Source organism: Bombus huntii, chromosome 7 (assembly GCF_024542735.1).
Source record: "Bombus huntii isolate Logan2020A chromosome 7, iyBomHunt1.1, whole genome shotgun sequence".
In the NCBI taxonomy this organism is placed as follows: Eukaryota; Metazoa; Arthropoda; class Insecta; order Hymenoptera; family Apidae; genus Bombus; species Bombus huntii.
The window spans coordinates 5662094-5686858 of NC_066244.1; the positions used below are offsets into that span (position 1 = coordinate 5662094).

The following is a 24765-nucleotide window of genomic DNA, read 5'->3' on the forward strand; positions in this document are numbered from 1 at the left end:
TCTAGTTGAAGCCAGACAGATTTGCTTCTAACGTAATTTTGTTATTCTCGATCTGCATCTTATTCCGTAGATCTGAGCCATAGAATCTCTCTGACTTCAGTCGTGTTTCATATTATATTTTACTTATTAGTGTCACCGGAAAGAAACACGGCGAAAATGTCATTAGTGAAAAAGGAACGATACAGCGTAGCGGGTACAGGAAAGATAGTAAACCGTAAGATAGTAGAAATGAAAAGAAATAATAAGTAACAATTAGGAACAAGAAGCTGATGTGTAAAATCGACAATTAAGATAGAAAAGTTATAAAATCTCTCTTAAGAGGGATCTTAGAGATTCCATGGGTCGACTAAGTGTATCAATCTTCCGACGAAGTTAGTCAAATTCATTATCCCATTAAAATAGCTATGGTAGTCATAAGCGACGCAAAGTTGCTCAGTGTTTAACAACAAGTAATCTCGCGTTCTTTCGAAGGTAAATTCGTTCATTTTGGGAGATCGGGTGTGCGATCTAGGATCACAAGTTGTTGATCTTCTAAGAATTTTATATACGAACGTAATATCGTTTATGTATCGCCTATCGATTGAGATTTGAAGATTCACACTCCTAACAATATCATCGTAATTGTGGGAATTAAATGGGATAGGAGAATCACGATACTTGGCAGGCGATTTTAAATATATCTGTCGAACGCTCTTGGTATTTCTGATTGACTGAGATCTACGATCAGGGAACGGGACAGATTGTACCACGAATTTAAGGCCACGGTGTATACGTTCAATGAATCTTACAAATTAATTTGTTGCGACAAAATTAAATACGCGCGATCTCGGTTAAACGAGGCACGCGAAGAGCGTCGGCGAGCGGTCCCGTGACAAGAAGTCGCGACCGAAGGTTTCATTTCTCCGCGTCCGTTTCTCCGTGGAGCTCGAAAATAATTTTTCCACGGCCACGGCTCACGCCGCCGCGCCGCAGCCTTTTTTTCCGGCGTGCAACGGCCGATAAGCACCGGCGATCACGGGCGCGGCGTGCGCGCAAAAGGAAGCCGTCGCAAAAAGCTTACCACGGGGATTAGTCATTGGTAACCGAGCGAGCTTTTTCGCAGCGAGGCGATTCCCGCAGTCGTGACCGTCGCCTTGCCTGATTTATGGCGAGCCATCGTTATTTTCGCCTAGCTTACCCTAGCTCTCTCTTCCTCTCTTCGTCTCTTTTTTTTCCTTTTTCCTATCCTCTATTTCGCGCTTCGTCTCCTTCTAGAACACTTTAGCTTCCTCCTGCTTTCTCTTGCTCTCCCTCCTGAACTTGCCGAGTACTTCTCTTCCTCTTTCCTTTATTCTTGTACACGCGCCGCCTGGATTTCCTACTTGATTCGCATTTAAACGTGGGTGGGAGAGAGGCCGGTCGTTACCGACTGGCTAACGACGACTGGGTGCTGGCAGACACCTCTTATCCCATGGAATCTTCCGTACGAAGTCGTGGCGAAAACTCTGAACTTACCGCTGTTTCATCTAAAAACGTACATCTTAATTCTTGCGTCAGTATCTGAAATTTTTGTAATATCCGGGTTTGCCAGGATACCTGGGCACGTTTACGGTGAATCTTTGTATTAGATGGTCTTTGATTCGTTGTCGATACGATCGTACTTTTTTTTATCTTCGATAAGTTTCTCGAGATTAAATCTCGCGTCAATATTTGGAATTTACAATGTGGCCCGATACCTGGAGTAGATATCAATAGGAAATATGCCAAACGACGATCAAAATCGATTCGATCGCACTTCGGGTCTAAAATAGTTGGAACGATTGAGAATTCTAATACCAACAGATTCGTTATATATCAGAACTAAATGAAGGGATAGAACATTAATTACTATAGTATATATTAATTTTAGTAGTGAGGAAATTTCGAAACGTTCTTAAGGACTACAAAATTACCCTTTGAATTATAAATTATGAGATCATTGGCTTAACGAATCTATAATTTGGCAAATCGCTATCTATCTTGGATCACGTCGAATTACTAAATTTCGTTTATAGGTTAATATGGGATCGTGGTTTATTCGCGATTTGGTTATATTAACCTTATGATTTCTTCAGTAGCCACTTAGGCAAGCGTTAAGCTGTCGTAATATCCTGTGTCAGGTGACATAATATTGAAATATTATACATAATCTATATTTGATAATCCTCGGTCAGAAGAAGACATAATTTGAAACTAAAGTTGCAGTTCGAATGAAACTTTAGTGGGAATGCAGTCCGCCTTCGTTGAATAGGAAGTATAATTCCTGTTAGGAGTGCGAGTTGATCTTACGAGCAAAGATTAATCGATGTTGTTAACCCTGTCTTCGAATTTTTCTATCTCAACTTCACTCTCGTTTCAATAAACAAAGAGCCTTTCACCGCCAGTAAAAAACATTTATGCATAAGATTGGAACAACTATTATCAAGCAACTAATTATCATATGGATATCAGCGTACCAATAACAATTCCATCGAGTATTGCGAATTTCCTTTTCTATAAAAAGACAATCCAAGGAATTCAAATTAAACAGTTTTGCTCGTTAACATTGTGAGAATTATAATTTTGAAAGATAAAGTAAAATCTCCTCGAAAATTTACAAAAGAAAACCGTTGATTTCAACTGTGAATATTATTTCAACTGATAATCCATCGTAGTGGTTGATACGATCCTAAACGATCAATGAAAAAGATCCGCAGTAGCTACAGGAATAATAGAAAAATTCGGAGCGTCGCGTTGCCCTCGTAACAATCGCGCGGAGATTCGCGTCGTTTCTCGTCCTATTCTCGCGACTTTCTCTCGATTACGCGCGCAAGATAACCTCGACGATCGATCGTGCTCGCGAGATTTAGCGCAAAAGCCGGTTACGCGTCGCAGAAACAAAGCGTAAAATTATTAATGCGACCGCTGATTACGCATTGCCTCTCTGCGGTTTCGATCGTCGCGGACCACTGGCTCGGTGATCGCAAGAATTACCGTTTAATTAATATTTGCCGCGGTCCTAATGGCCATCACCTCTCGATATTACCCTCGCTCGCGCGATCTCGTTTCATAATCCTCTCGATCGCCGCTTCTATCTCACCAATTGATTCATCGTTACATTCAAACGCGTTCTTTCCTTTTTTTAATAACGTTTCTTTTAACCCTGCTGTGTTTCTCCAGTTTTTCTACCTCTCTCGTTATTCCAACGAACAAAAAGATTCCTAATGTTTCGAGAGAATCGAAGTGAAAGATTCAAGCGCAAAAGCACCTACCTAAGTTATACAGTGGGCTGGAATCGAATAAAATAAACGACATAATTAAACAAGCTTCGAATATTAGTAACTTTGTTGTATATGCTATATGGTGTCGCTTATAATTTATATTTTATATCGTATTTTATGGTTTTTGTCTGCATTGTTGTTCACCAATGCTTAAATCTCGACGGCAATACGTAAAAGATAGAAGATTTAAAAATACCTGAATCAAAAGTAGAATTATAAATGTCGTTGCGTTTTTGTCCACCGTGGTATGACTTGAAGACCGAGAACTGATTCTGTCTGCTTTCTTAAAGTAAAACGTAGAACGTAATGGTCGAGTTCTCATCACCGAGAGATGCAGCGTGCACGATAAAGTACGCAAAGTGAAGTTAAAAGCAGGAGAATTCTTGGAAATACACAAATGACGTTGCAGAATATGCCATGCAATCCTTTCTATCAGGGTCTCGTTACGTTCGCGAAATCGTTTGATTCGCGCCTTGACGCACTACGACGATACGGAATTTCGTCTATCTCACGTCGCGTTCTGTGACATCATCAGGGGATAATTTTGAAAAATCGAGACCGATGGTCCATGTTGCTCGTGTTCCGCTGGAAAACAGTCCCGTGGTAACTAGTCTCGTGTGTGTTAGTTTATTAACACGCATCGATCGATGATTTATTCTCGTTCAAAATATCTAAGAAAAGCACAGTGAACTGGGGAAACCGAGATAGCATTGTTGAACATAATGTTCTATCAAGAAGTCGATTCAAAAGAATAATATAATAAAAGGTAATATAATAGATTATAAATAGTATATCTGTTGTATCTCTTTATTTTTAAGAAACGTAATCGGTATTTTTAACGATGTAAAGTGTTTGATAACAATAGTAATACAAATAGTGTGCTAGCAGGTTTTACTAATAGTAATAGTAGTATTGTACTGATAGTAACAAATAGATAATAAAAACAATCAAATTAAAAAGAGGCACAAACAGATTACAGAGTTCTATTCAGGTTCCATTTCTGTGACTATAAAAATTTATGATAATTAGAATTTGTATGAATATCCATAATTCTCGAATGGAACATTTTACAATCTATAATTACCCGTTGCTTTCTAAACGCTTACAAGTGTACGAGAAAAACCAACAGCTGTTCGGTTGGCTTTTGTCGCCATTATTTCGCTGCTCGAAATAACGATGCACCAAAGTCATGAACGAATGATGCATTGAACAGGAGCGATGCACGCGTGTTAATTAACTTCAGCTTCGCGACTCTTCGGGATAAATTTACGTGTAGCGCATTAATAAACCTTTAATTTTCGAATAATTTTATCGATCGCATGTTTGAGCTATCGGTTGAAGTATTAAAATTGTTGTGGCCCGTAAAGTCATTTGTAGTCGCGTTTAACGCTAGAAATACCCGATCCTTCTCTTTCTCATATTTCTCTTGAATATATCTGTACCTGTTTTACATAAATTAAGAACGTTCACTGACGAATAAATCGTTATCGCTTTATTCTGAATTGAATATTTAAGCGTGGTAAAAATTGCAGAATATGACAAAAAGTAGTTACACGCGTTGTTTCTTTAAATATGCTTTAGGATTTACCATTAGTTGTGTCATATTCTTGGCACGAAGGATCTAAAGGAAACAATTCATTTGTTCCTTAAGAAAATAAGAAAGTGGCGAACAATGGATTTGATTAATTCAACTTCTAAGAGGCTTTTGAAGCTGTTTGAGGTGACTAAAAAACAGAAAAACAATCTTTTTTCTTTAAATTAATAACTTAGAAAACTTAGAAAATTAATTAGGAAATTGCTAGGGAAAATAGCGATTTTTAAATCGTCAAACGAACCGACCGATTCGTTTAATGTCTACTAATATGCGATCCTTTCTGAAAATCGCAAGATAGTTTTACGCTAAGCCTGGTAATTGTACACTCATAAATATCGCGGTGATTTATCTCCGACGTGTGATATATTTTATCGGTGATTTTAAGTTTGCAATTAACGGATAATTAAGTTGCCGAGGGGAAATTGATAGGCGCGTTAACGCGGACACGCTTTCGTGTAATTTCGCCTGAAAAACACGACGCGGATAAACGAGCCACGTATTTTTTAATGCCTCTAGTTGGCTGTGATTTGATCAAGTCACTTTTGATCGATAAGGATCATGATGTATCCGAGGAACAGATGGATGTTTACCATAGGCAAAATTTTTCATCCTATCGCAATCAATTCTACCTTCTTGCAAATTTTACGCAATAATTTCCACACTTTCTGACTTTTCCCTCTTCTTACTTACAACTTGTTACGACATTAAAAACAAGTAGAATAAGCGATTATTTGTGCATTTTGGATAATGGAACAGTTATTCTTCGATTAGACTTTTAAAATTATTAATTATCGTAACTGTTCTTCACTCATCCATTACTTTGATAAATTTTTTTATTCCATTTTAAAATTGATATACTTTTGAACTCTAGAACATAAAGATATGCGATGACAAATAATAAAAAAGAATTTGGAATAACATTACGTAATTTTCATTACGAAAGGTAAAGGTTTCGATCGTCTTTTCATATTTTATTCTACTTGTAAAAATTATCTCGATCTACTATTTATCTTATTTCAATGAACAGGCAAAGGACTAGTCTTACCATTTGTAGCGTATAAACATTACGTTTATTAGGAAATTAATAAACACGCTTAAAACCCTATAAAACGAAATCAGTTAACAAAGCTATTAGGTAGGTTACGTTTTATTTCGTGTTGGAACAACTTTTACTTGTAGTACGTATATATATATATATCGAAGACATCTTTCCAATGAAATAACGATTCAGTTATTAATTAGCAGTGTTATTCGAGTCTTGGGCTGGTGTAATTTATGTAAATTTTTATTATTACATGGTACTAACATACACGAAGCTAACGAGGTACTAATACGATCGTTAAAAATTAACGAGAAACGCAGATTTTGGAATACAGTTCCCACCAATTAATTACTCGCGTTATGTGCTTGCAACGGGCATATAAGATGTACACTTATAAATGCTGCACTTAAAAGGGTTAATAAAACGAAAATTATTTCGTCATATTTAATTTCATTAGCGTCACCGCGCAATGTTTACAGCTTCTCCTTTGGAGAACGGTCTCCGTCGGCTTTTGTAGCTCGACAAACTGCAAAGAAAGAAAGAAAGGAAGAAAGTAATAAAAGGGGGAAAGAAAAAAAGCCATTACTTTCTACGGTAAAGTATAATTTTTCACGTTAAACAGCATGGACAGGAATAAGATATTACGTATTATCTCGATTATCCGACTCATTTGATAATTTAATCTATCGTTTAATTGCTCGATTATTGTAATTAATTTCAACGAATTCGTTGATCAAAGATGGTATTCTGGCTGTCGAAGAAAATATTTCCCTGTGTATTCTGTTTGGATTTCGAGAAGATCGTTGGATGTCGAGTAATAATAAATGTTAATTATTATAAACGAATACTTGGAGTAAAATCATATAAATTTACATACAAAATTTTATTCGTTCCGATATTATGAAATTTCGCTTAAGAAAATTGGTCGATCGATCGATTGATTTTCTCACGAAATTCTACTAATAGTGTTATTTCAATCGTGCAAAAGCATCCTGGGTAAGACAGGTCTTTTACCTTCTTTCCCTTTTTTTTTTTTTTATTTCTTTCGTTGATTGATATATCCACGATCGTAGGTAACGCAGAAAATCGTGGGGCAGATACTTACGGAGATTTACGCGTGCGTTATGACGCCAGTTTAGTATCGCGTAAACGTGGGTAATCGCGACGAGTCGATGCGAAACGATCGCTGCGGAACATCGAAACGAAGCGTCGAATTTAGGAGAATTATTTCGTTAATTGATACCGCACGGTTTGAATTCCGTTCCCTGAAATCGTAGTTTGTTGGTAACTATTTCGAGGCCGGGATTGATCATACTACGCACCATTCAGTGTACAATGGCTACAGAACGTATCGATACACCGTTGTATTTATCACAGCATTTACATATTAGCTAATTACGTCTAAACTTATTAAACTTCGTATCATTTAATGGAACTTTCATACGATTATTATTATGACGTTCTTTCTTTTTATTTATTAAACTTCCAAAATATTCCTCGTAATGAATTATATGACTTTACGTTAGCGTTTACATAAAGTTCTTACGTTGCAACTTTATTATGTCTCACTTTGGTGCGTGACATTTTAAGCGCCAATTGTAAAAAGCTTAAATTTGGAAATTACATTCGTCTTAAGAAAACGATATACTTAAGAACATGCGTCAATATCTGGCTTATAAACTATCCGATACTCGTGGATACAGCGTGTGTTTTCTTAGATTCTTTATTAGATCGACTCTAGAGGAATTAAACGAAGAACGTAGCTAGACTATCATTTGATATTATGAAATATAGAAGCCGATACAAAAACACTTCATTGTAAAGTAGGAGTATGTGCCAATACTTTTTATAGTAGCTGTAAGTATATATTATATTACTGGCGTGTGTGTTTGTTAAAGGTGCAGGTAGATATGTACGTTGGTAAACTTTTATTAGTCCTTCTTTTTTATTACCATCATATATTTGATCTCGTGCTGAATCGTTGAATTTGTTCAATTTGTTGTACGTGCGATTGGATTATAGATATTTCAATATCGATTGACGTTGATGTTTCTAAACGTCGTTAAAATGGCAACCAGATTGCTATCAAATCGTTCTCTCAGCTGTGGAGCAGAATTTTGCAAAAGGTTAGATGAATCGATATCGATTTGTGTAGGACGAGTAATTGAATAATTTCCAATAATGGAAATTTTAATAGTAAAAGGTATTGAAATTTCTATAACGACTCGAACAACATTTTTCGTCTATTATGACATTTTATCGTTCGCCCATAAAGTCACTTTATTGTCTATAAAGTAACTTTATTATCTGTCGTATAATAATTTATCAATTAATAATACTAGTAAATAGATAGGTTACGAATTGAAGCTTATGGATTTCTTATAATAATCTTCCTATAATTTTTTAATTTTAAGGTAAATAAAGGAATCAAATAACTTGTAATTTGTCAAATTTCATTTGCTTTATCATCGAATTTGTTCCTGTTATATGCATCACAAGCAAATTCATTGCTAATGGTAATTTATAATTTACGACTTGTGACTTGTAAAATTTCACTGTATCACAGTATCAGTTCAATTATGCGAGGAAGTTTTGCAATAGAGATTTCTCTATTTTCTTCTTGTATAACTGTCACGTGCATTTTTGTTATATTCCTTAACTTTTTCGCAAAGTAGTTTCTTAAGAGAGACCAGTCGTGTAATATGTATGTATAGTACATTAAACGTTTTATCTCAAAATGTAGTATACATAACATAGGAATTTATTACACATCAACAGCTAAAATTACAAACTTTATAGTATCTATAATAAAGAATGCAAAAAAATGTTGACAAGAAAACAAATATTTTTTATCTCGTTTGTTCTATATTTCTCTTCATTTTATTGCACTGTGAAAGAGTTAAACACAGAAGACTATTTCACCTCGATATCGAAACATAAATATTCTTATCCATTTATTAAAAGATTATTTGCTAACGCATTTCGTGTGCAAAATACACTCTTCTTTTTATATATGTCTTATACTAAAACGAATCTGTGAACAGCAATAAGTAGTATATTTATATACGAGTTTCGTTAATAAAAAAAAGTATATTAGAAGGTATATTGCTCTGTTCTTATATAATTATATTTAGAAATAAAGACATTAATTGAATATGAAATTGTACGATTGTTAACAAATTCGAAGATCGAACGGAATTGGACGAAGCGTATTCTTTTTTCTTTTTAATACCGAGATACAATATTTTTCATACAGTAAAAATTTTTAAAATTCTTTTATTTCGGTCTCGTCGTTTATCAAGGTCAAATGTCAATTTCTCAATTTTTATCAGCATCAGTGCTTATGTAACAATGTAAATCAATCGAACATTGTTTTACTTCTTTACGTACTCGACAATAAAAAAAACCACCAAAGTTTTGTCGAAAAATTATCGATCTTTTGACTTTTATGATTTTGTGGAAATAGGTGATGCTTTAGTCATCCGTTCGTGATCATTTGAAAGGGTAAATCCTCTATTTTCACCTCGCCAAGTTGATTCGTCTGATCGGGGTGAGAAATGAGAAAATGAAAATGCTTGTCGTTCGATTTCACGTTTCTAAGAAGTTAAAAAACTTTTTTTGCGACACGAGTCATTATGGATACGAAGATTGGAACCTTTATAGAAGAGGAAAATGGAAAGAAAAACAGATAAAATTCCTGCTATGTTGATCTAAATGGATTTTTTAGATTTATCGTAGCTTTTGCGTTTTTTTCAATTCTTTTTTAATTATACGAATTTTTTAAATCATCTAAATGAATGAACGGTGATCTGTAACGCGATAGTAATGATGTTAACAAATTATAAAATTATACAAATTCGACAAATCTATTCACGATATTATGTTATATATAGAAGAAAAAAGATAGATAAATAGATAAATTTGTGAAAAAAAAATAATAGACCGGGACAAAGTTTTTCTTTTTCTTTTATATACGACATAATATCGTGAATAGATTTTTCAAATATATGAGGAAAACACTAAGAGCTAATATGTACCTAGCATAAACTTCCCATATTTACCAAAGAATAAATTACGAAGAATCTGAAATATCTACGTTATCCTTCTCAGAGGGAATACATAAATCTTTCAAGCGATGGAAAAACTTCCGCGAGTAACAGCAGAGAAAAAGAAAGGAAATAATATTTAAAACGATTCGATAGCCATTGCTGATAAGGAGCACGTTAATGTTTTTCTCGGGCAGAAAAATTTACAGTAGCTGCGGCCGCAAGAAATGTTACGAAAAACAGATAGCGCATTAACATGGTAACGTTTGGTACGGTGCATCGCACCATATGAAAAATAGAATTATCTTTCACGATATTTTAACCGGACTGTGTTTGCGTGCGTTGCGTGAACAAGCGTGAATTTCAACATGCCGCGTCGTGAAAATCGGGCGAAAAATATCGCTTCGGCCCGTGTTCTAACCGGTGCTGGTGGTGGGAGCGTTGTGGATGTGTGAATCGTTGAATTACATTCGAATAAAAAGTTAAATGGAAACGGTTATAAAAATAACAATAAACTGTAAATGTTTCGATGTCGAGCGAAACACTTTCGCGATCGCGCGGTATGAAAAGGGGCAATTAAGCCAAGTTTAACTTTCAGTGACGTATAAAAAGCGTGCCGAGCAATTTTACACCATACACTGTTTGGTCTTTCACGCGGATGCGAATTTTTTATCGTTCTATTTCCCCCCCGGAATTCTGCAACTTTTTAAAAAACCGTCCTTTGCGAGCATATATATGTAAATCCGCGCCAACGGAACGAGGTGTGACTCGTTTTGTATTAAGAATTTATTTGTACGCCACCGTTACGGCGTGTTAAGTTGATAACTTAACAGTTTAACTTGCTTCACCGTTATTGCGTTAATACTTCTTTTTAGTCGGCCAACAATTTCGCCTGTTCTCGTATATGCGCGTCGGTGCACTACTATGTGTCTTCATTACGTTATTAAATACTTCTTTTAACGAACAAAGGTAATCTTATTATTGACGTTCAAAATCACGTTAAATATATAATATGTAGCAACATAAAGGATTAGTGTGTTTCTTTTCGAAATGCTTAAGTACAGCTATTTAAAATAGCGAAATTATTTCAACAGATCAATGATATTATCGTTATCAGACGCGTATAACTTTTGAAAATTGAATTAATAGGATCGATGAAATCATAAATAGCGTGAGAAATTTCTCTTTTTTCAAAATCGTTTCTCAGTGACGTGTCTTTTTATCGGATTCTACATTTCGTTTCTATGGTATATCGTATTTTGATAATCATACGCAAATACCATTACGTAACACGAAATTCGATATACTTGGACATAATTGATTAATATGTGAATGCAGTCATGAATACAGAGGTGTACAAATACCTTTTGTAGCCATTGTATAGAATATCTGATAAACCCGCTATGATAGTTTTGTACGTCCACGTTGAAACAGCTCTATCGTCATCGACCTTTCAGTATCGAATTTGTTGGAGAAGTTTCTCCAAAAGATTAGAAAATATTCCTGTATTCTGTATCGATAGTAACGATAACATTTTGTATCGTGTGGTTAATCGTGACTTTCAAACTTTTCTTCGAAGCGAACTACTTACGTACTATCGTGTCGTATACTTTGGTGTGTGAAGTAGATAGACGCAATCTAAGCAGCGATCTATATAACGTAAAATGTTTATAATAGATAGAAATAGATGCCAAATCGAGACATAATGTTAAAATATAGTTGGCGTGTCGCATCTTATCTCTTATTGCTTGTAATTGAGTACTTATGTATATCATTGGCTGCGTGAGCCAAATCTCAAACTGACAACGTGCCTCTTTACATTCCCTTCATTTCGTGCGTAACAAACCACGCTATTTGAACATTTGCAATTAAAATACCAACATCGTACGTTTTATAATATCACTGCTTCGTTATTCGACAAACGCTCTTTTTACCGTGTTTCAACAAATCGATTGTTTAATAAAAAAAAAATTGGTTTAATTGATAGTAAGGATTTTACTTACAGTAATGTTCGTATCGAATTGTCAAAATTTATCGTTTAATATTACGAGTTTGAATATTTCGATCTTTGGCAATTGTACAAACATTTTTGGTTTATAAAAAAGCGTCGATCTGTAATTAATATTGGAAAAATTTCAAAATACACTTTACGCATGTTGAAGATTATTTATAGTAGATAATGTGTTTTTGTTATTTGAGATTTTCATCGTATCCTATATATCGATATCGTAGCAATAATTTTAGGTATTACACCGTTGAAAATAGAATATCGAAATGTTAGTTCGGTTCGTTAATTATAAATATCGTCGGTACTTCATTTCGACGATACACTTTGATGATTAAAGACGATGATACCGCGTTTATATAGGTTTTCATTATCTATGTAGATTATCTACCAACATTAATATTAATCAATATTATCTATTGCGTTATCTTTCTCCTTATTTATATATATTAATGAAATACAAATGGTCGTGGAAAAATCTTGATATTACTTGAATGGAACTATTATATGCTTAATCTATAGTTACTGGAAACTAATTTAATTTCATTACTGTTTTATTCATGAAATTAATTTCTATCTTTCTCGGCAGTTGAGTTATTTTTTTCGTTAGTAATTCGTAGTTACGTTACACGTTTTTGAAATATTTATCTTCGTAATGATCGAATTTAAAGAAATTATGAAATCACCATCGTATTTTATAATTTAGATAAAAAATTATAAATTATAAATTTATTAATATGGATTATAAATGATAAATTACCTACAAAGAATTCCTAGTTGTTTGATACAAATTAGACAAATTTATATTCCATTTATATCCAGCGAATAGAATCGCCGAAAATTGTTTATTTAGATTATGAAACTTTGCGTACTTTGATTAATTTTGTTCGTATGTTCATTAACATAGGAGACATCGACTATATTACGATTAAATATTCGACGAGTAAAGGTGAAATTCTTATTTGTGAAATAAAAAATCCTCAAACTGCGTACTACAATAAAATATGTGCTTACTGGAATCTTAAGGAACTCGTAAAAAAGTTTAGACCTCCTTAAACTCTTGTACTTTCTTTTTATAGCAATCTAAAAGTTATACTTTTCTCTTAGCTGTTCGCTTTTGTAACCCATTGTTACACTTTCCAATTTTATACTTCAACACCTTTCACTTCATTTCATTTCACTTTGCAATTTAGTAAATCTACGAAATTACCAACATGAAATACATATTTTACATCAAATCGACGAATCGATGAATCTTTTGTTTTGGTTTCACAACTCGTGGAATTTTAATTATTTCCCTGTAAACATCGGTGATAATTACATTTAATTAATTCCTTTTCGAAGCAATAACGTTCAATGACGCAAAAGAAGTGAAAAATATGCAATTGGAACAGATTTGTCATAACGTTGCAGAATAAAAACAGAATAATGTAAAAATGATATAATTGTCATAAATGATTCGTAAGTAGTTTCTTATCCTCCATTATACGTTATAAAGTGCTATATTGTTACGTTAGTACTTAAATATCGCACGGTACTTTTATTATTTGCTCATAACTATCGGTGCAATTGGAATTATTAATAAATTATACAAAATTCCACTGTGTTAGTTTTCATTAACTTTGAATCATCATTTACATGTTTTATCTCGAAAGTATAATGGAGTTAATCGATTTATAAGAAGCGTATTCCGAAAATTTGCCGCGGCTGTTAATTTTCAAAGAACATCATTGCGTGTTATTATTTTTAAATTAATTATTGACAAATAAATTGAAAATCTACCGTACTTTATAATTTCTCTGTTATTGACTAACATGAATATTTCATTGTCGAGCGATCGTCTAATTAATTTAAGTAGTATATGTTTAACTTTGCTAAATTTACGTAGGGCATTGAATATTAGAGATGCTTCGATTGTCCAAATAATCCAATCATGGATTATCCAACGACAATTACGAGAAATTTATCCCTTAATTATCAATTATCTAAATGTGTAAACCAAAGTTCCAACTTATCGTAGATGAAACAATACAAAACAAACAAACGCATAATATACAATTAATGAAACAATTCGCCAATTACAGGAAGTAACTATTTTTACGTCTGCGCATCACCTATCTCCAGTGTGCCTTTTTATTTTTCTTAAAAACGAATTATCATATTTAAATTCGTAACCAGACCAGAATACGAAGTTGCAGGACAAGAAGTTATTGCACACATACGCGTGGTTAGAAATTAGCATACAACCCAAACAATAGTCTGGAACACGCAATTAGCGCTAAAAGTAGTCTCGCTACGTATCGTGGCTTATTAATATTGCGAATAATTGACTGCTCAAATACTTCGGTGATCTTCACGAAGTACATGCCTCCACTAAACATCCAGCAACTTTCACTACCCATTTTCAGATCAGCTTTAAATTTTATCGATACACGTAAATACAGTTGAGCTTCGTTACGACGCCAACGAGATTTTAAGATATTTTGTACGATATGTACGTAACAATTTTCTAAATCTGTTCGAATACTCTCGCGAACCACTGAAACATTACGCGTCTTAACCCGAATTTACACTGTGTCGCTTTGGAGGAGAACGGCGAATGAACGCTGCTTTCATTCTTGTCTCATTCGTATCGTAGACGAGATGTCGTAGGAAGCGGTGTCGATTGTGCGACGCTTGAGACGAGATACCTTGCGCATCTTTTTACCAAATTACCGAATTTGCGCTGTTTCACTTTGGAGGAGCACGGCGGATGAATGCCACTTTCGTTCTTCGTACGCGGATAAATCAAAGATGAAAGCAGCATTCACCGTGCTTCTCCAAAGTGAAACAACGCAAATTCGGCTTTGGTAGAAAGATACGCGGGATATCTGGTCCCAAGCATCGCACAATCGACACCGCTTCCTGGAATAAGCCGCGAATGGTTAAATTCCTCCGCCAACTTTGCGAATAGCCCAATACACGTACGAAGCTTGCGTGAAATTTGCTAAAGCTGAACGACCATAAACCGGCAGAGGGATTAGGGTACCCGCGGCGAGGCGAAGCGCCATCGAGCGCAGCTGACGAGCCGATCGCGTGGCCGGTCTCGCGAAAAGTCTCTCTTCCTCGCGCGCGCGCGCGCGCTTCGTGAAAGCAGATTCGCGAGCAGGAAGAGCGGCTCGCAGCCGTTTATCGTGCGCGCATAATCTAATTGCGTAGCTAGCCGGCGAACTGTTTAACATTAAACCGATTGCACGGTTTAGTCACAGTCCCGGCGTCGGGACACGCGTGCGTGAGCGCCGTTCTAAACGGATTGACCCAAAGAAAACCTCTGAAATGACATAAATAACGGAGACATGCACACGGTGCCGGGCTTATGTAACGCGATGTACGTACAAAAGCCGCGGGAAAAGTCCGACGAAGAAACGCCTTTGATCGAAACCACCGTAGCCACTGGCCGTTCTCCAGGAAAATGAAATTCCGTCTAACGCTAACGAGAATTATGGGCATTGGTTTCGAAAATTTCCTTGTCTTGTCTTCTCTTGAAGCGCTCGTCTTCTTTCGTCCGCGAAATTCGACCATTTCCAAGCAAAGCTGGTTATATACTCGTGCACGATTCAGTTAATCGATATTATTAGCGGAATTTTGCAAATTATCAATACCAGTAGATTTCCTTTCGTCGGAAAGATTTTACGTTTTTCTCGGTCTTCTTGTGAACGAAATGCTTCTTGAAAATCGAAACGTGGGATAAATCGTCGATGAATGTCGCACGCTTTTCAAGTATTATATTCTTCGGCGAGGAGAAATTCTTGTTAAAAGAATGACACACTCGTTTCTTTTTCAATCGATACGTCGCATGTTGAACTACAAGCGATATTTGTCGCAAACGATTGTAGGTTGGCAAAAGTACGTAATAATAATTCTTTACGCATTTGGTCCAAACAAACGCGTAAACTGACAGATAGTATAAACGTAAAAAGTATGGAGAAATGTGTGCTTCTTTTTTTAATAAGACTCGTAAGAGTTGCACGTTAGAAAGTGCAAAGGGAAGATTGCGAAATAGAGCGAGGGGCGTGAAGCAAAGGTCAGCTAGAAGCATCGTAGCACGCTTAATTTGCGAGAAACCTGCAAGTTCCTGATATTCTTCTCCTGATTAAAGGCTACAGCTTTTTATACATCCAGCTTACTTCTCGGCTCGCGTGTCTTTGTTTCGTTGCAGGTGTCTTTTGAGCGAATTTGTGGAAAATGAAGTTTACGTTGCTGAGTACGTTCCTGATACAATAATTTAGGACGTGTTGATGAAAATGAGAAGGAGAAAACGAGGGACGAAGAAATACATGAGAACATACAAATCGACAGAAACTGCAATATGAAAAATGAATTAAGAGTTTAAGAAATAAAAGAATTGAAACGTGTGTACGAACAATGTCAAGGACGTTAAAATATATCAAGTAGAGTTCACATTTCACGAAGCATTAATTTTTGCAAGAAATATACGACGATATTATATGGTTTTACAACCGTGTTCTTTGGTAGCTCCTTGCTGCGAAGACAGCGCAACATGGTGATGATATGGTTGCCATCGACAGGGTGCTGTGTTTCTATAAAATCACCAATTCTGACAACACGTATCCCGTCGATATACTAATTTCTATCTAATTTTTATGAAGTACAATAGATTTCGGTGATATTTGTTAAATTAAAGCCAATTAAATTTGTCCATAAAAATATTCTAATGTTCATCTAATATGCACGACTGGGTCTCAGCAGATATTCCATGTGTCTTAAAAATTAGAGTAAACTAAATAACGATCTGTTCTCGAATTTATCGCACTAACTATAGCACACTCATGATGGATCTAACATTACGTTATGTAAAAAAATATTACAAATGTTAAATTCTATAAAAAACAAAATGCAACAAAGTGAAGCACTGTACTATTTTTAAAACGTATTATACATCGTATCACTGTATCGTGCAATTTTCATTTTAAAGTATAGAAAAATTCGGTACACGCGGAAAATTATTTTCGTTAAGAAGAGTTGTTTTCTTGATCGTACCAACGTAATAAGTCATACAAAATGCTATCGTTAGAAACTTTGTAATCGCATATTTAATTCCTCGCTAAAGTTAGCGAAGAAACATAAATTATAGCATTCTTGACATTCGTGTAGTCATATAAGTTTAGTCTAAACACTATTCGCATACACACCGAACGTTGTATAAGTATAAATATTACGGAGCTTAGGGATCGTTACGAACCAGTCGTAATTTAGAGTTTGCAAGTTCTTATAAATGCTTGCGATTGCTTCAACCATTATTAAGTATGTTTAGCAGAGGTACCTTCTCATAACAAACTTTACGAACGTGTAAATACATACGCAACACTCCTATACATCCAGAGTTCGGGTTATTAAATGAAAACCGAACTGGTAATAATAGTTAATAAAGTTTGGTTTATTATTCTTTGTAACGTTTGATCGCAGGATATTCGGTTATCGATTGTATTAATTAAATTCGTAATTTCGAGAAATTTAATTATTTAAAAAATGCAAGAGTAACGCGGTAAACAGGCAATCGGTAACTTTCAATTAAAAGCTAATAATTTTAACATTTAGTTTCAAATTTAAAGACACGCGGGCGTTTGCATTTTGCCAAAATATCTTCATTACCAAGTATTACTTTCAGCCATCGAAAACTTGCTAATTACCACTAAATTACATAAAACTCGCCCTAAATTTATCGTATTCATCATAATTAATTCCAAACAACATATTAGCAAACTAGGGGAGCAAAAATAATTAACCAACCACCGCTATCCACTCTGTCCCTAAACGGAATTCGAAAACGCTCTTTCCCACAACTTCGATTTATCATCAACCCCAAAATTCGAACTATAAATTTAATCGAGTAATAGCAATGAATTTTTTATAATTACCCAACCTTCTGGCAAAAGACAACTTACTATCTATCAATAAAAGATAACTGTTTTTTACTTGAATGTACCAACGTTAAAGATATATATACACACACACACACACACACACACACACACACACATATATATATGTGTTGCTTTAAAATGAATCCTAAGACGAGAAGTAAAAAGGTTCGTACCATACCGATAACTTTACGTTTATCAATTTTTATATTTTTCATCGTAGTTCGAATGGACTTCGATTTGTTATTTCGTACTAATTCGAAATTCTAACGAGCTCATCCCTTCTCTTCGATTCGATTATCGAGCTTGCTTTAAAATCGATAAATATCTCGATATTTTTGAGTTTATGGACATTAATTAAATTAACGTAAATAAAGTTAAAAAAACAAGTACATATCAAACTATGTAAAGACCATCTATTTTTTTTATTAAATAAAAACTGTCCGAAAAAGATTCACTCGGAAGTAGGTTATTAATGATTCAGCGTAACGTTTCACTGTTTACCATGTCGCTGACACAAGCTGGAGCATCTCGATGAAATAATCACACGGTATTCAACGATGACGTTGTTGCTGTACATTCATCGTAACTTTGAAGGTTTCCGGTGCTAGCGAATGTTATAGTCTGAAAATGATCAATGTAATTACAGCATGTTGCTATATTTAGATGGACGATAACCGTGATAGTCGTAGTACGCTTAATACCTGCACGGTGGCAGAGATAGAGTCGCAAAAGCCGATGTTTAACTTTAATGAAATCATTTTTCTTGCTCGTACACCCCTTGAGTATCAGTCGATGCCGGTGCTCAAATTAGCGGCGTCATCGTTTCTTTTCTCCTTCCATGGCACTCAACACGCGTGTATAGTAAGCATTCCTGGCGGATTTCACGCGGGTAAAGTTTGCGAAGTAGCCGCCGGGCAAATTTAGCCGCAAGCTCTAATTAAAACGCGCCGAAGTTTCCGGAGCACGCGAAGAATATTCAACGCGGTTTTTCACGCGGCTCATGGACGAACGCATAGCCAGCGAGTTTGCAAATGTTGTTGGAGTGCGTGAAATCTGTTCCCTGTTGAACATTTTAGATTTTATTTACAATTTTATTAGAAATTATTCACGCACCTATAGTTGCCCGTAAAAGCATTCCAACTCTTTCGGCTGTTCTTTACACGATATACGAAACATTTTGAAATTTTACCAGCACCGTAACGAGACCCGATTCTCGTGACTCTGTCGAGACAGTTTGAAACAAGTCTAGAAATTACGAACAGGTGTCGAGAGTAGCTTGCTGCGAAACATCAAAAAAATATGATTTATTTTCAACGTTCTTTCCAATCGATGTATTCCATTATCGAATTCTACGTTTTAACATCGCAACTATGAAAGCTAATTCCAGGAATTCGCTTAATATTTCTTTCGTGAAATATCAGGTACTCGATCCTTCTCAATTTGCCCAACTTTCTTACTTGGATGCGCCACTATTGCTCGATCTCTGAAAGAGAACAACCGATTAATTTCCACAAGCTTATTTACAGAGCAGTCGTTATAAATCTGGCAGTAAATGAAAAAAAAAAGTATTCCTCGCATCGTTTCCCTCGTCGATTTTTAAATTTACGAAGGCGATCGGTACGGTCTTCTCCTCGACCCACTTGATCTTTAATCGATTAATCATGCGCTAAGATTTCGCTGCGGTGAACCAAGTTCAGATAAACGAAATTCTGTTGCGATTCCAAAATCACAGTGATGATGAACGTCTTGCCGCTGTTTTCCATAATCTAGCGATACAAGGCAGCTTGGTAAATCGGTTTAATTAAAAGTTTCATTGCCCAAATAACAAGGCTGTTGTCGAGTAACGCGCAAGCGTTAGGCATTTCTCGGCGTATTATTCAAACGTCGAACGACCGGTAATCCCACGGTAATTTTGTCACGCGTTAAAATATTATTTTCTTTTTTTTTTTTCTTTTGTTATTACGATACACCGTTCCGTGTATTATCACGTAGAGGTTGTGCCGCGTTATCAGAGGTTCCAGAGGAATCACGCGAGCATCGCTCGGTGCTAGCACACGCCATCGCGCGCGCATATCCATCCGCCGATATATCACGCGAACACGCGCGTCCACGCGGGCTTCGTGGCGCGGATAATTACATACGTGTAAGTGCACATGGCTGCGACACGTGCGTGTACCGTGTTCACGCGTTCTAAGTCTCGTTCAGATTAGTTATGTTGCCTAAATTCAAGGTAGGCTTAAAATAATTTAACTGTCGGATGTACGGTTTGATTTTGAAACCTTTCCAGTTTATTTCGTTAAACGAAGAAGACGCGTTATCTCGTCAGTCAGATTTCCAATCACTCGGGCATAATTGTAATTTTCTTATCTATATCTCTGCTATTTTCTGTTGAAAATAAGCTGTGTTGTATTTGTATTTGGAAGAATTAAAGTTCACTCTCTGTTAATTGATTATAGAAATTGATGGTAAACGATAATCTGATTAACACACGAGTCATGCGAATAGTTAAAGAAATTCCAAGACATATCTGAAGCTCAGTTTGTTTAAACTTATCGAGGGGTAAATAGATCATATAATTAGAGTTTACTGATTCTCCTGACTATGTGATTGTAATTTTTCATCGTTATAGTACAAGTTCACGTTCCGATAGGCGGATTCGATTAACACCAGTTCCGTTGATCGGACAGCAGCTAATATTTCGTTCCGATGAATGGAATATCACGGTAAATAGCAGATTCACGTTGGTAAAGCGGTTCCGTATCACCTAAATACAAATAACGTGTACGATGGCTCGCCAAAGTATTTGAACATGTTATACGTGTTATGGGTAACATTTTGAAATTTCATTAGCACCGTAACATGAATTATCATGATCGTATAGACAAAGTTTGAAAGAAATCTGAAAATCGCAAAAGTATATTTGAACAGTCGACTATCCATTATATAAATAATTCTCCGTATTCACCGGAGTCACCTTTGACAGTCATTCATTCGCGAGTTTCTTTTAAATTTCACCAGATGTTTCGTGCAGCGCGGATAATGTATTCCATAAAATAAAAGATTTTACATTTCATAAGTGTTATAAAAAGTTTCTACAAGTGTCTGAATGCTTTCATGAATCATACATATACTCATACATATGCATACGCGTATAACTTAACGAACTCAACGAAACTTTGGACATGCCAGCGAATAAATAGCAAACTGACTGCCTCACGATCGTCCAAGAAATAACGAAAGATAAGAGCGCGCGGTATCGTCAGCCGATATCGGTCGTGCATCTTTCGCGGATGCGTGTTCCGTGGCCAGAATTAAACGATGACCGCGCGTAGTTAAGAAACGCGCGCCGCGTTCGAATAAATCCCGCGACGCCTCTCCGACCAACGAACGAACGACTGCGCGTACTTCGCGCTTCCGCGGACGCTGATTTATGCCGCAGGAAATTGCGATAGCGACGGTGCCGCGACTACACGCGCTTTTCCACCATGCGGACAGGGAATTCCAATTTAGACGTCCACGGTACTTTTTCGCGAGGAAATCGTGATTTACCGGCGGAGGAACGATCGGCCGTGTTGCGTAACGGTGTCTGATCGTTTTGGCACGATCACAGGTGTTTTATCAGCGACTATGCGAATGGCTAACGAACGTTAGGATCGCTTTGAAGTTCGGCAATTGGGAATAAAATTTACATTTTTCACGCAGATCCTCTATGTTTCCACGGACGAAGAAGATGAATAAATTGGATATCGTGAGGGTCATTGGTGACCGATAGTTGGGTTGCTAATGGCGCTATGTTGGCTATCGATGACTAACGATGTAAGAATTTAGTCGATAAATTAACTTCAATTTTTTAAACGTATTTGTGACTCCAGTTAATCTTTTGCACTGAAGAAACGGTCGTAATGTATGTTTAACATTATACAGCGGTGGACGAAACAACGTTTGTAAAGGAGAAAGTATACAACGATATCGTTCATTTTTTTAAATATACGATACGCACATACGGAATAAACGATTGTCATCGATGCGATGGAAGAAATATTTTGGCACAAAAGTTATCTTTTTTAGAAATATTTTGGATGTATCGTTTTTCATCTTTTTTGTTTACGAAGCCAGAGGTCGAAGCTTGGATATTACTTCGTAGCTGCGAAATCGCGCATCTGCTCTGTGCCCTCCGTAATAACATCGTGTCGTAAACCCGCAGTGTACACATCGGCAATCAGTGGATGGAATTTTGGGTTAGTTTGGCAGGTGGATGTACGAGGAGGAGTGTTGGACGAGTCGTAGGAAGGGGTAAAACAGCAACTGTCATTTGCGTTCGAGTATTTTTTATAATGCAACAAACACGTTCAACATTCAGATTTCTCAAATAGAAATTTTCTGACGTTTTTTTCTTATAACAATTTGTAAGGATTTTTCACGCAACGTTTTCATAATTTGCAAACACGTTTGCGTAGTTCGTATAATTGAGTTTGGAACAAAGTCGTTTTTGTACTTCGCCAAGAGATTGGTGCCTCGAGAAGGATGTTTTATAGTCGACCATCGCGCGAAACTCACCAATGCTCGAGCTTGATTTTCACAAGCACGAGCGCCAACGTACCAACTTCTTTGCGTTCCTGGTACGAAACTTGCAAAGTACCGTTTGCATCTTCGTTAAACGATATCCAAGATGTTCTAATTTAACGTTTACTTTGAACTATTTTAATTAATCAAGTATTAGAACTTAATTGACTATGTGGAACGTAAAAACTAACTCTACGTGATTGCGTAAAATTATCGATACTGTTCAACTAGTTTGGTATCGTTGAATCGTAGGTGACTCGCGATCATTCGGGTTGACTTATTTGTTCGAACGATACCTCGTTTTAATAGCGTTTATCGCGTACAACGTAGAATATATAGGAAATAAAATAGCTTCAACTTAAATCACCTGACTCAAACAATAGCATTCGCGTAACTCAGAAGTATCAATATTGGATTTAACACGATAATACTACGCAAAAACAGAACATGTGGATGTTGATCGACTAACTAATTAACACGGACTGTACAATTTATCCCAAGCTTCGCCGATCGCCCAGTTCCCTTTCCTTTTAACCGAGCGATCGAAACCTCTCTCTGATGAACGCGCAGTTCCCAATGCGAATGAAAACACACGGGTGTCGCGCGAGCAACTAACCCCGGGAACTTCAACAACGAAGCAGTGAACAAGCGCGGCCGACAATGAGCACGCGAGCGACGCGTAAAATGAGGGAAAGAAAAAAAAATATGAAAGAAACACGCATAGAAAATATGAAAAGAGAGAAAGAGTAGAAACGAGGGATGAAAAAGAACAGCGAAAAAAAAACGAAAGAGAGAAAGAAACGTTCAAGATGAACGCAACAAGAGCCGAAGAGTTAATACACGGACCGGTACAAATGTTTCTTCTGCAGCAGGGTTGCGGGGTGCAGTTCAGACATGGGAAGTGAGCATTACTGCCTGAGGTGGAACAATCATCAGAGCAACTTGCTGGGTGTGTTCAGTCAACTGCTGGAGTCGGAGTCGCTGGTGGACGTGACACTGGCGTGCACGGAGGGACCTTCGATACGTGCCCACAAGGTAGTCCTCTCCGCGTGCTCCAGCTATTTCCAGGCCCTATTCCTCGACCACCCGAACCGCCACCCCATAGTCATCCTAAAGGACGTACGTTTCGCCGAGCTACGTACCCTCGTCGACTTCATGTACAAGGGCGAAGTAAACGTCGAGTACTGCCAGCTATCGGCCCTCCTAAAGACAGCGGAGAGCCTTAAGGTGAAGGGTCTAGCGGATATGACGAACATCAACGCGGCGGTAGCGTCGAGGGACGAGCAACAACAGCAGCAGCAGCAACAACAGCAACAACAGCAGCAACAACCGCAACAACAACAGCAGCAACAACAACAACACACGAGCACATCCGAGGGTATACAACGCGAGACATCGCGAGAACATCACCGTGAACGTGAAAGTATAAAGGAAGCGAGCAATAAGGAGAGAGACAGGGAAGGAAATACATCCGGTGGCACGGGTTTGCCATCGGCAGGAGTGAAAGAATGCGAGCAACCCCAACAAAACGTAGCCCAACCACCCACCAGCGAGTCGACCGAGGCGGTAGACATGACGGATTGTCCGGCATCGCCCACCGGACCCGGTAGCCCTTGTCCAGGACCTTTGGCCCTTGATCGACCTAGGAGGGATTCCGAAGATGCCGCAAGTTTAGAAGAAACGAGGGGTTCCCTTAGTCCGATCTCGGTGCACAGTGGACCGTCGGATATGAGTCTAAGTAACAATACAGGAAGCACGCCTGGCGTGCTACCGTTGAACTTACCACAGAGCCGGCTTCCGTCCCCGCACAGTACAGAGCCTCTCGCGGGTCCGTCGGGGTTACCCCCGGTCCAACAAGTTCCACTTGTGAGTACAATTTTTATTCTCTTTATATCTGTATAGCATATTTATGGATTGAAAGATTCGAGCAGAATGTTTAACGTATTTGTCGCGAAAGAGACCAACTGATGAAATATTTACGTTACTATGGACGACTATTATGATCGAGACGCAGCGAATGTGTTAAAAAGAGAAATATAAAACGTTAATGGTTTATGAAATATACAAAGACCACAGAGATATTTAATTCGTGCAGATTCTGAAAGTAGTAGATCGCTGAGGAATATTTAATAGTTTATCAAACAACGAGTTATTATATCCTTGTTACCTGCAAATCATTCTTCGTTTAAAATGGAAAATTTTGTGGATAGATTTGAAATTATGAAGTATTTGCAGAAGTCTTTTCTTTTGACTGTAATACTTGTAATTTTGTATGTCTGATACATTTTTGTATTTTATCGTTGTACGTGTATT

General features: G+C 36.8%; 1 protein-coding gene across 3 annotated transcripts in view; it reads left to right on the top strand.

Moving 5' to 3' along the window:
* LOC126867474 (zinc finger protein 628-like) overlaps positions 1–24765 on the top strand; it is a 120285-nt gene that overhangs the window by 12750 nt on the left and 82770 nt on the right. The window contains exon 2 of one of the 3 annotated variants that reach the window (XM_050621944.1): positions 23322–24318. In XM_050621944.1, the coding sequence (XP_050477901.1) occupies positions 23347–24318 (972 nt within the window). In that variant the 5' untranslated portion in view covers positions 23322–23346. Of the gene's footprint in view, positions 1–18976; positions 24319–24765 lie in introns of those variants that run through there. The other 2 variants (XM_050621945.1, XM_050621946.1) reach the window with 2 other exon arrangements.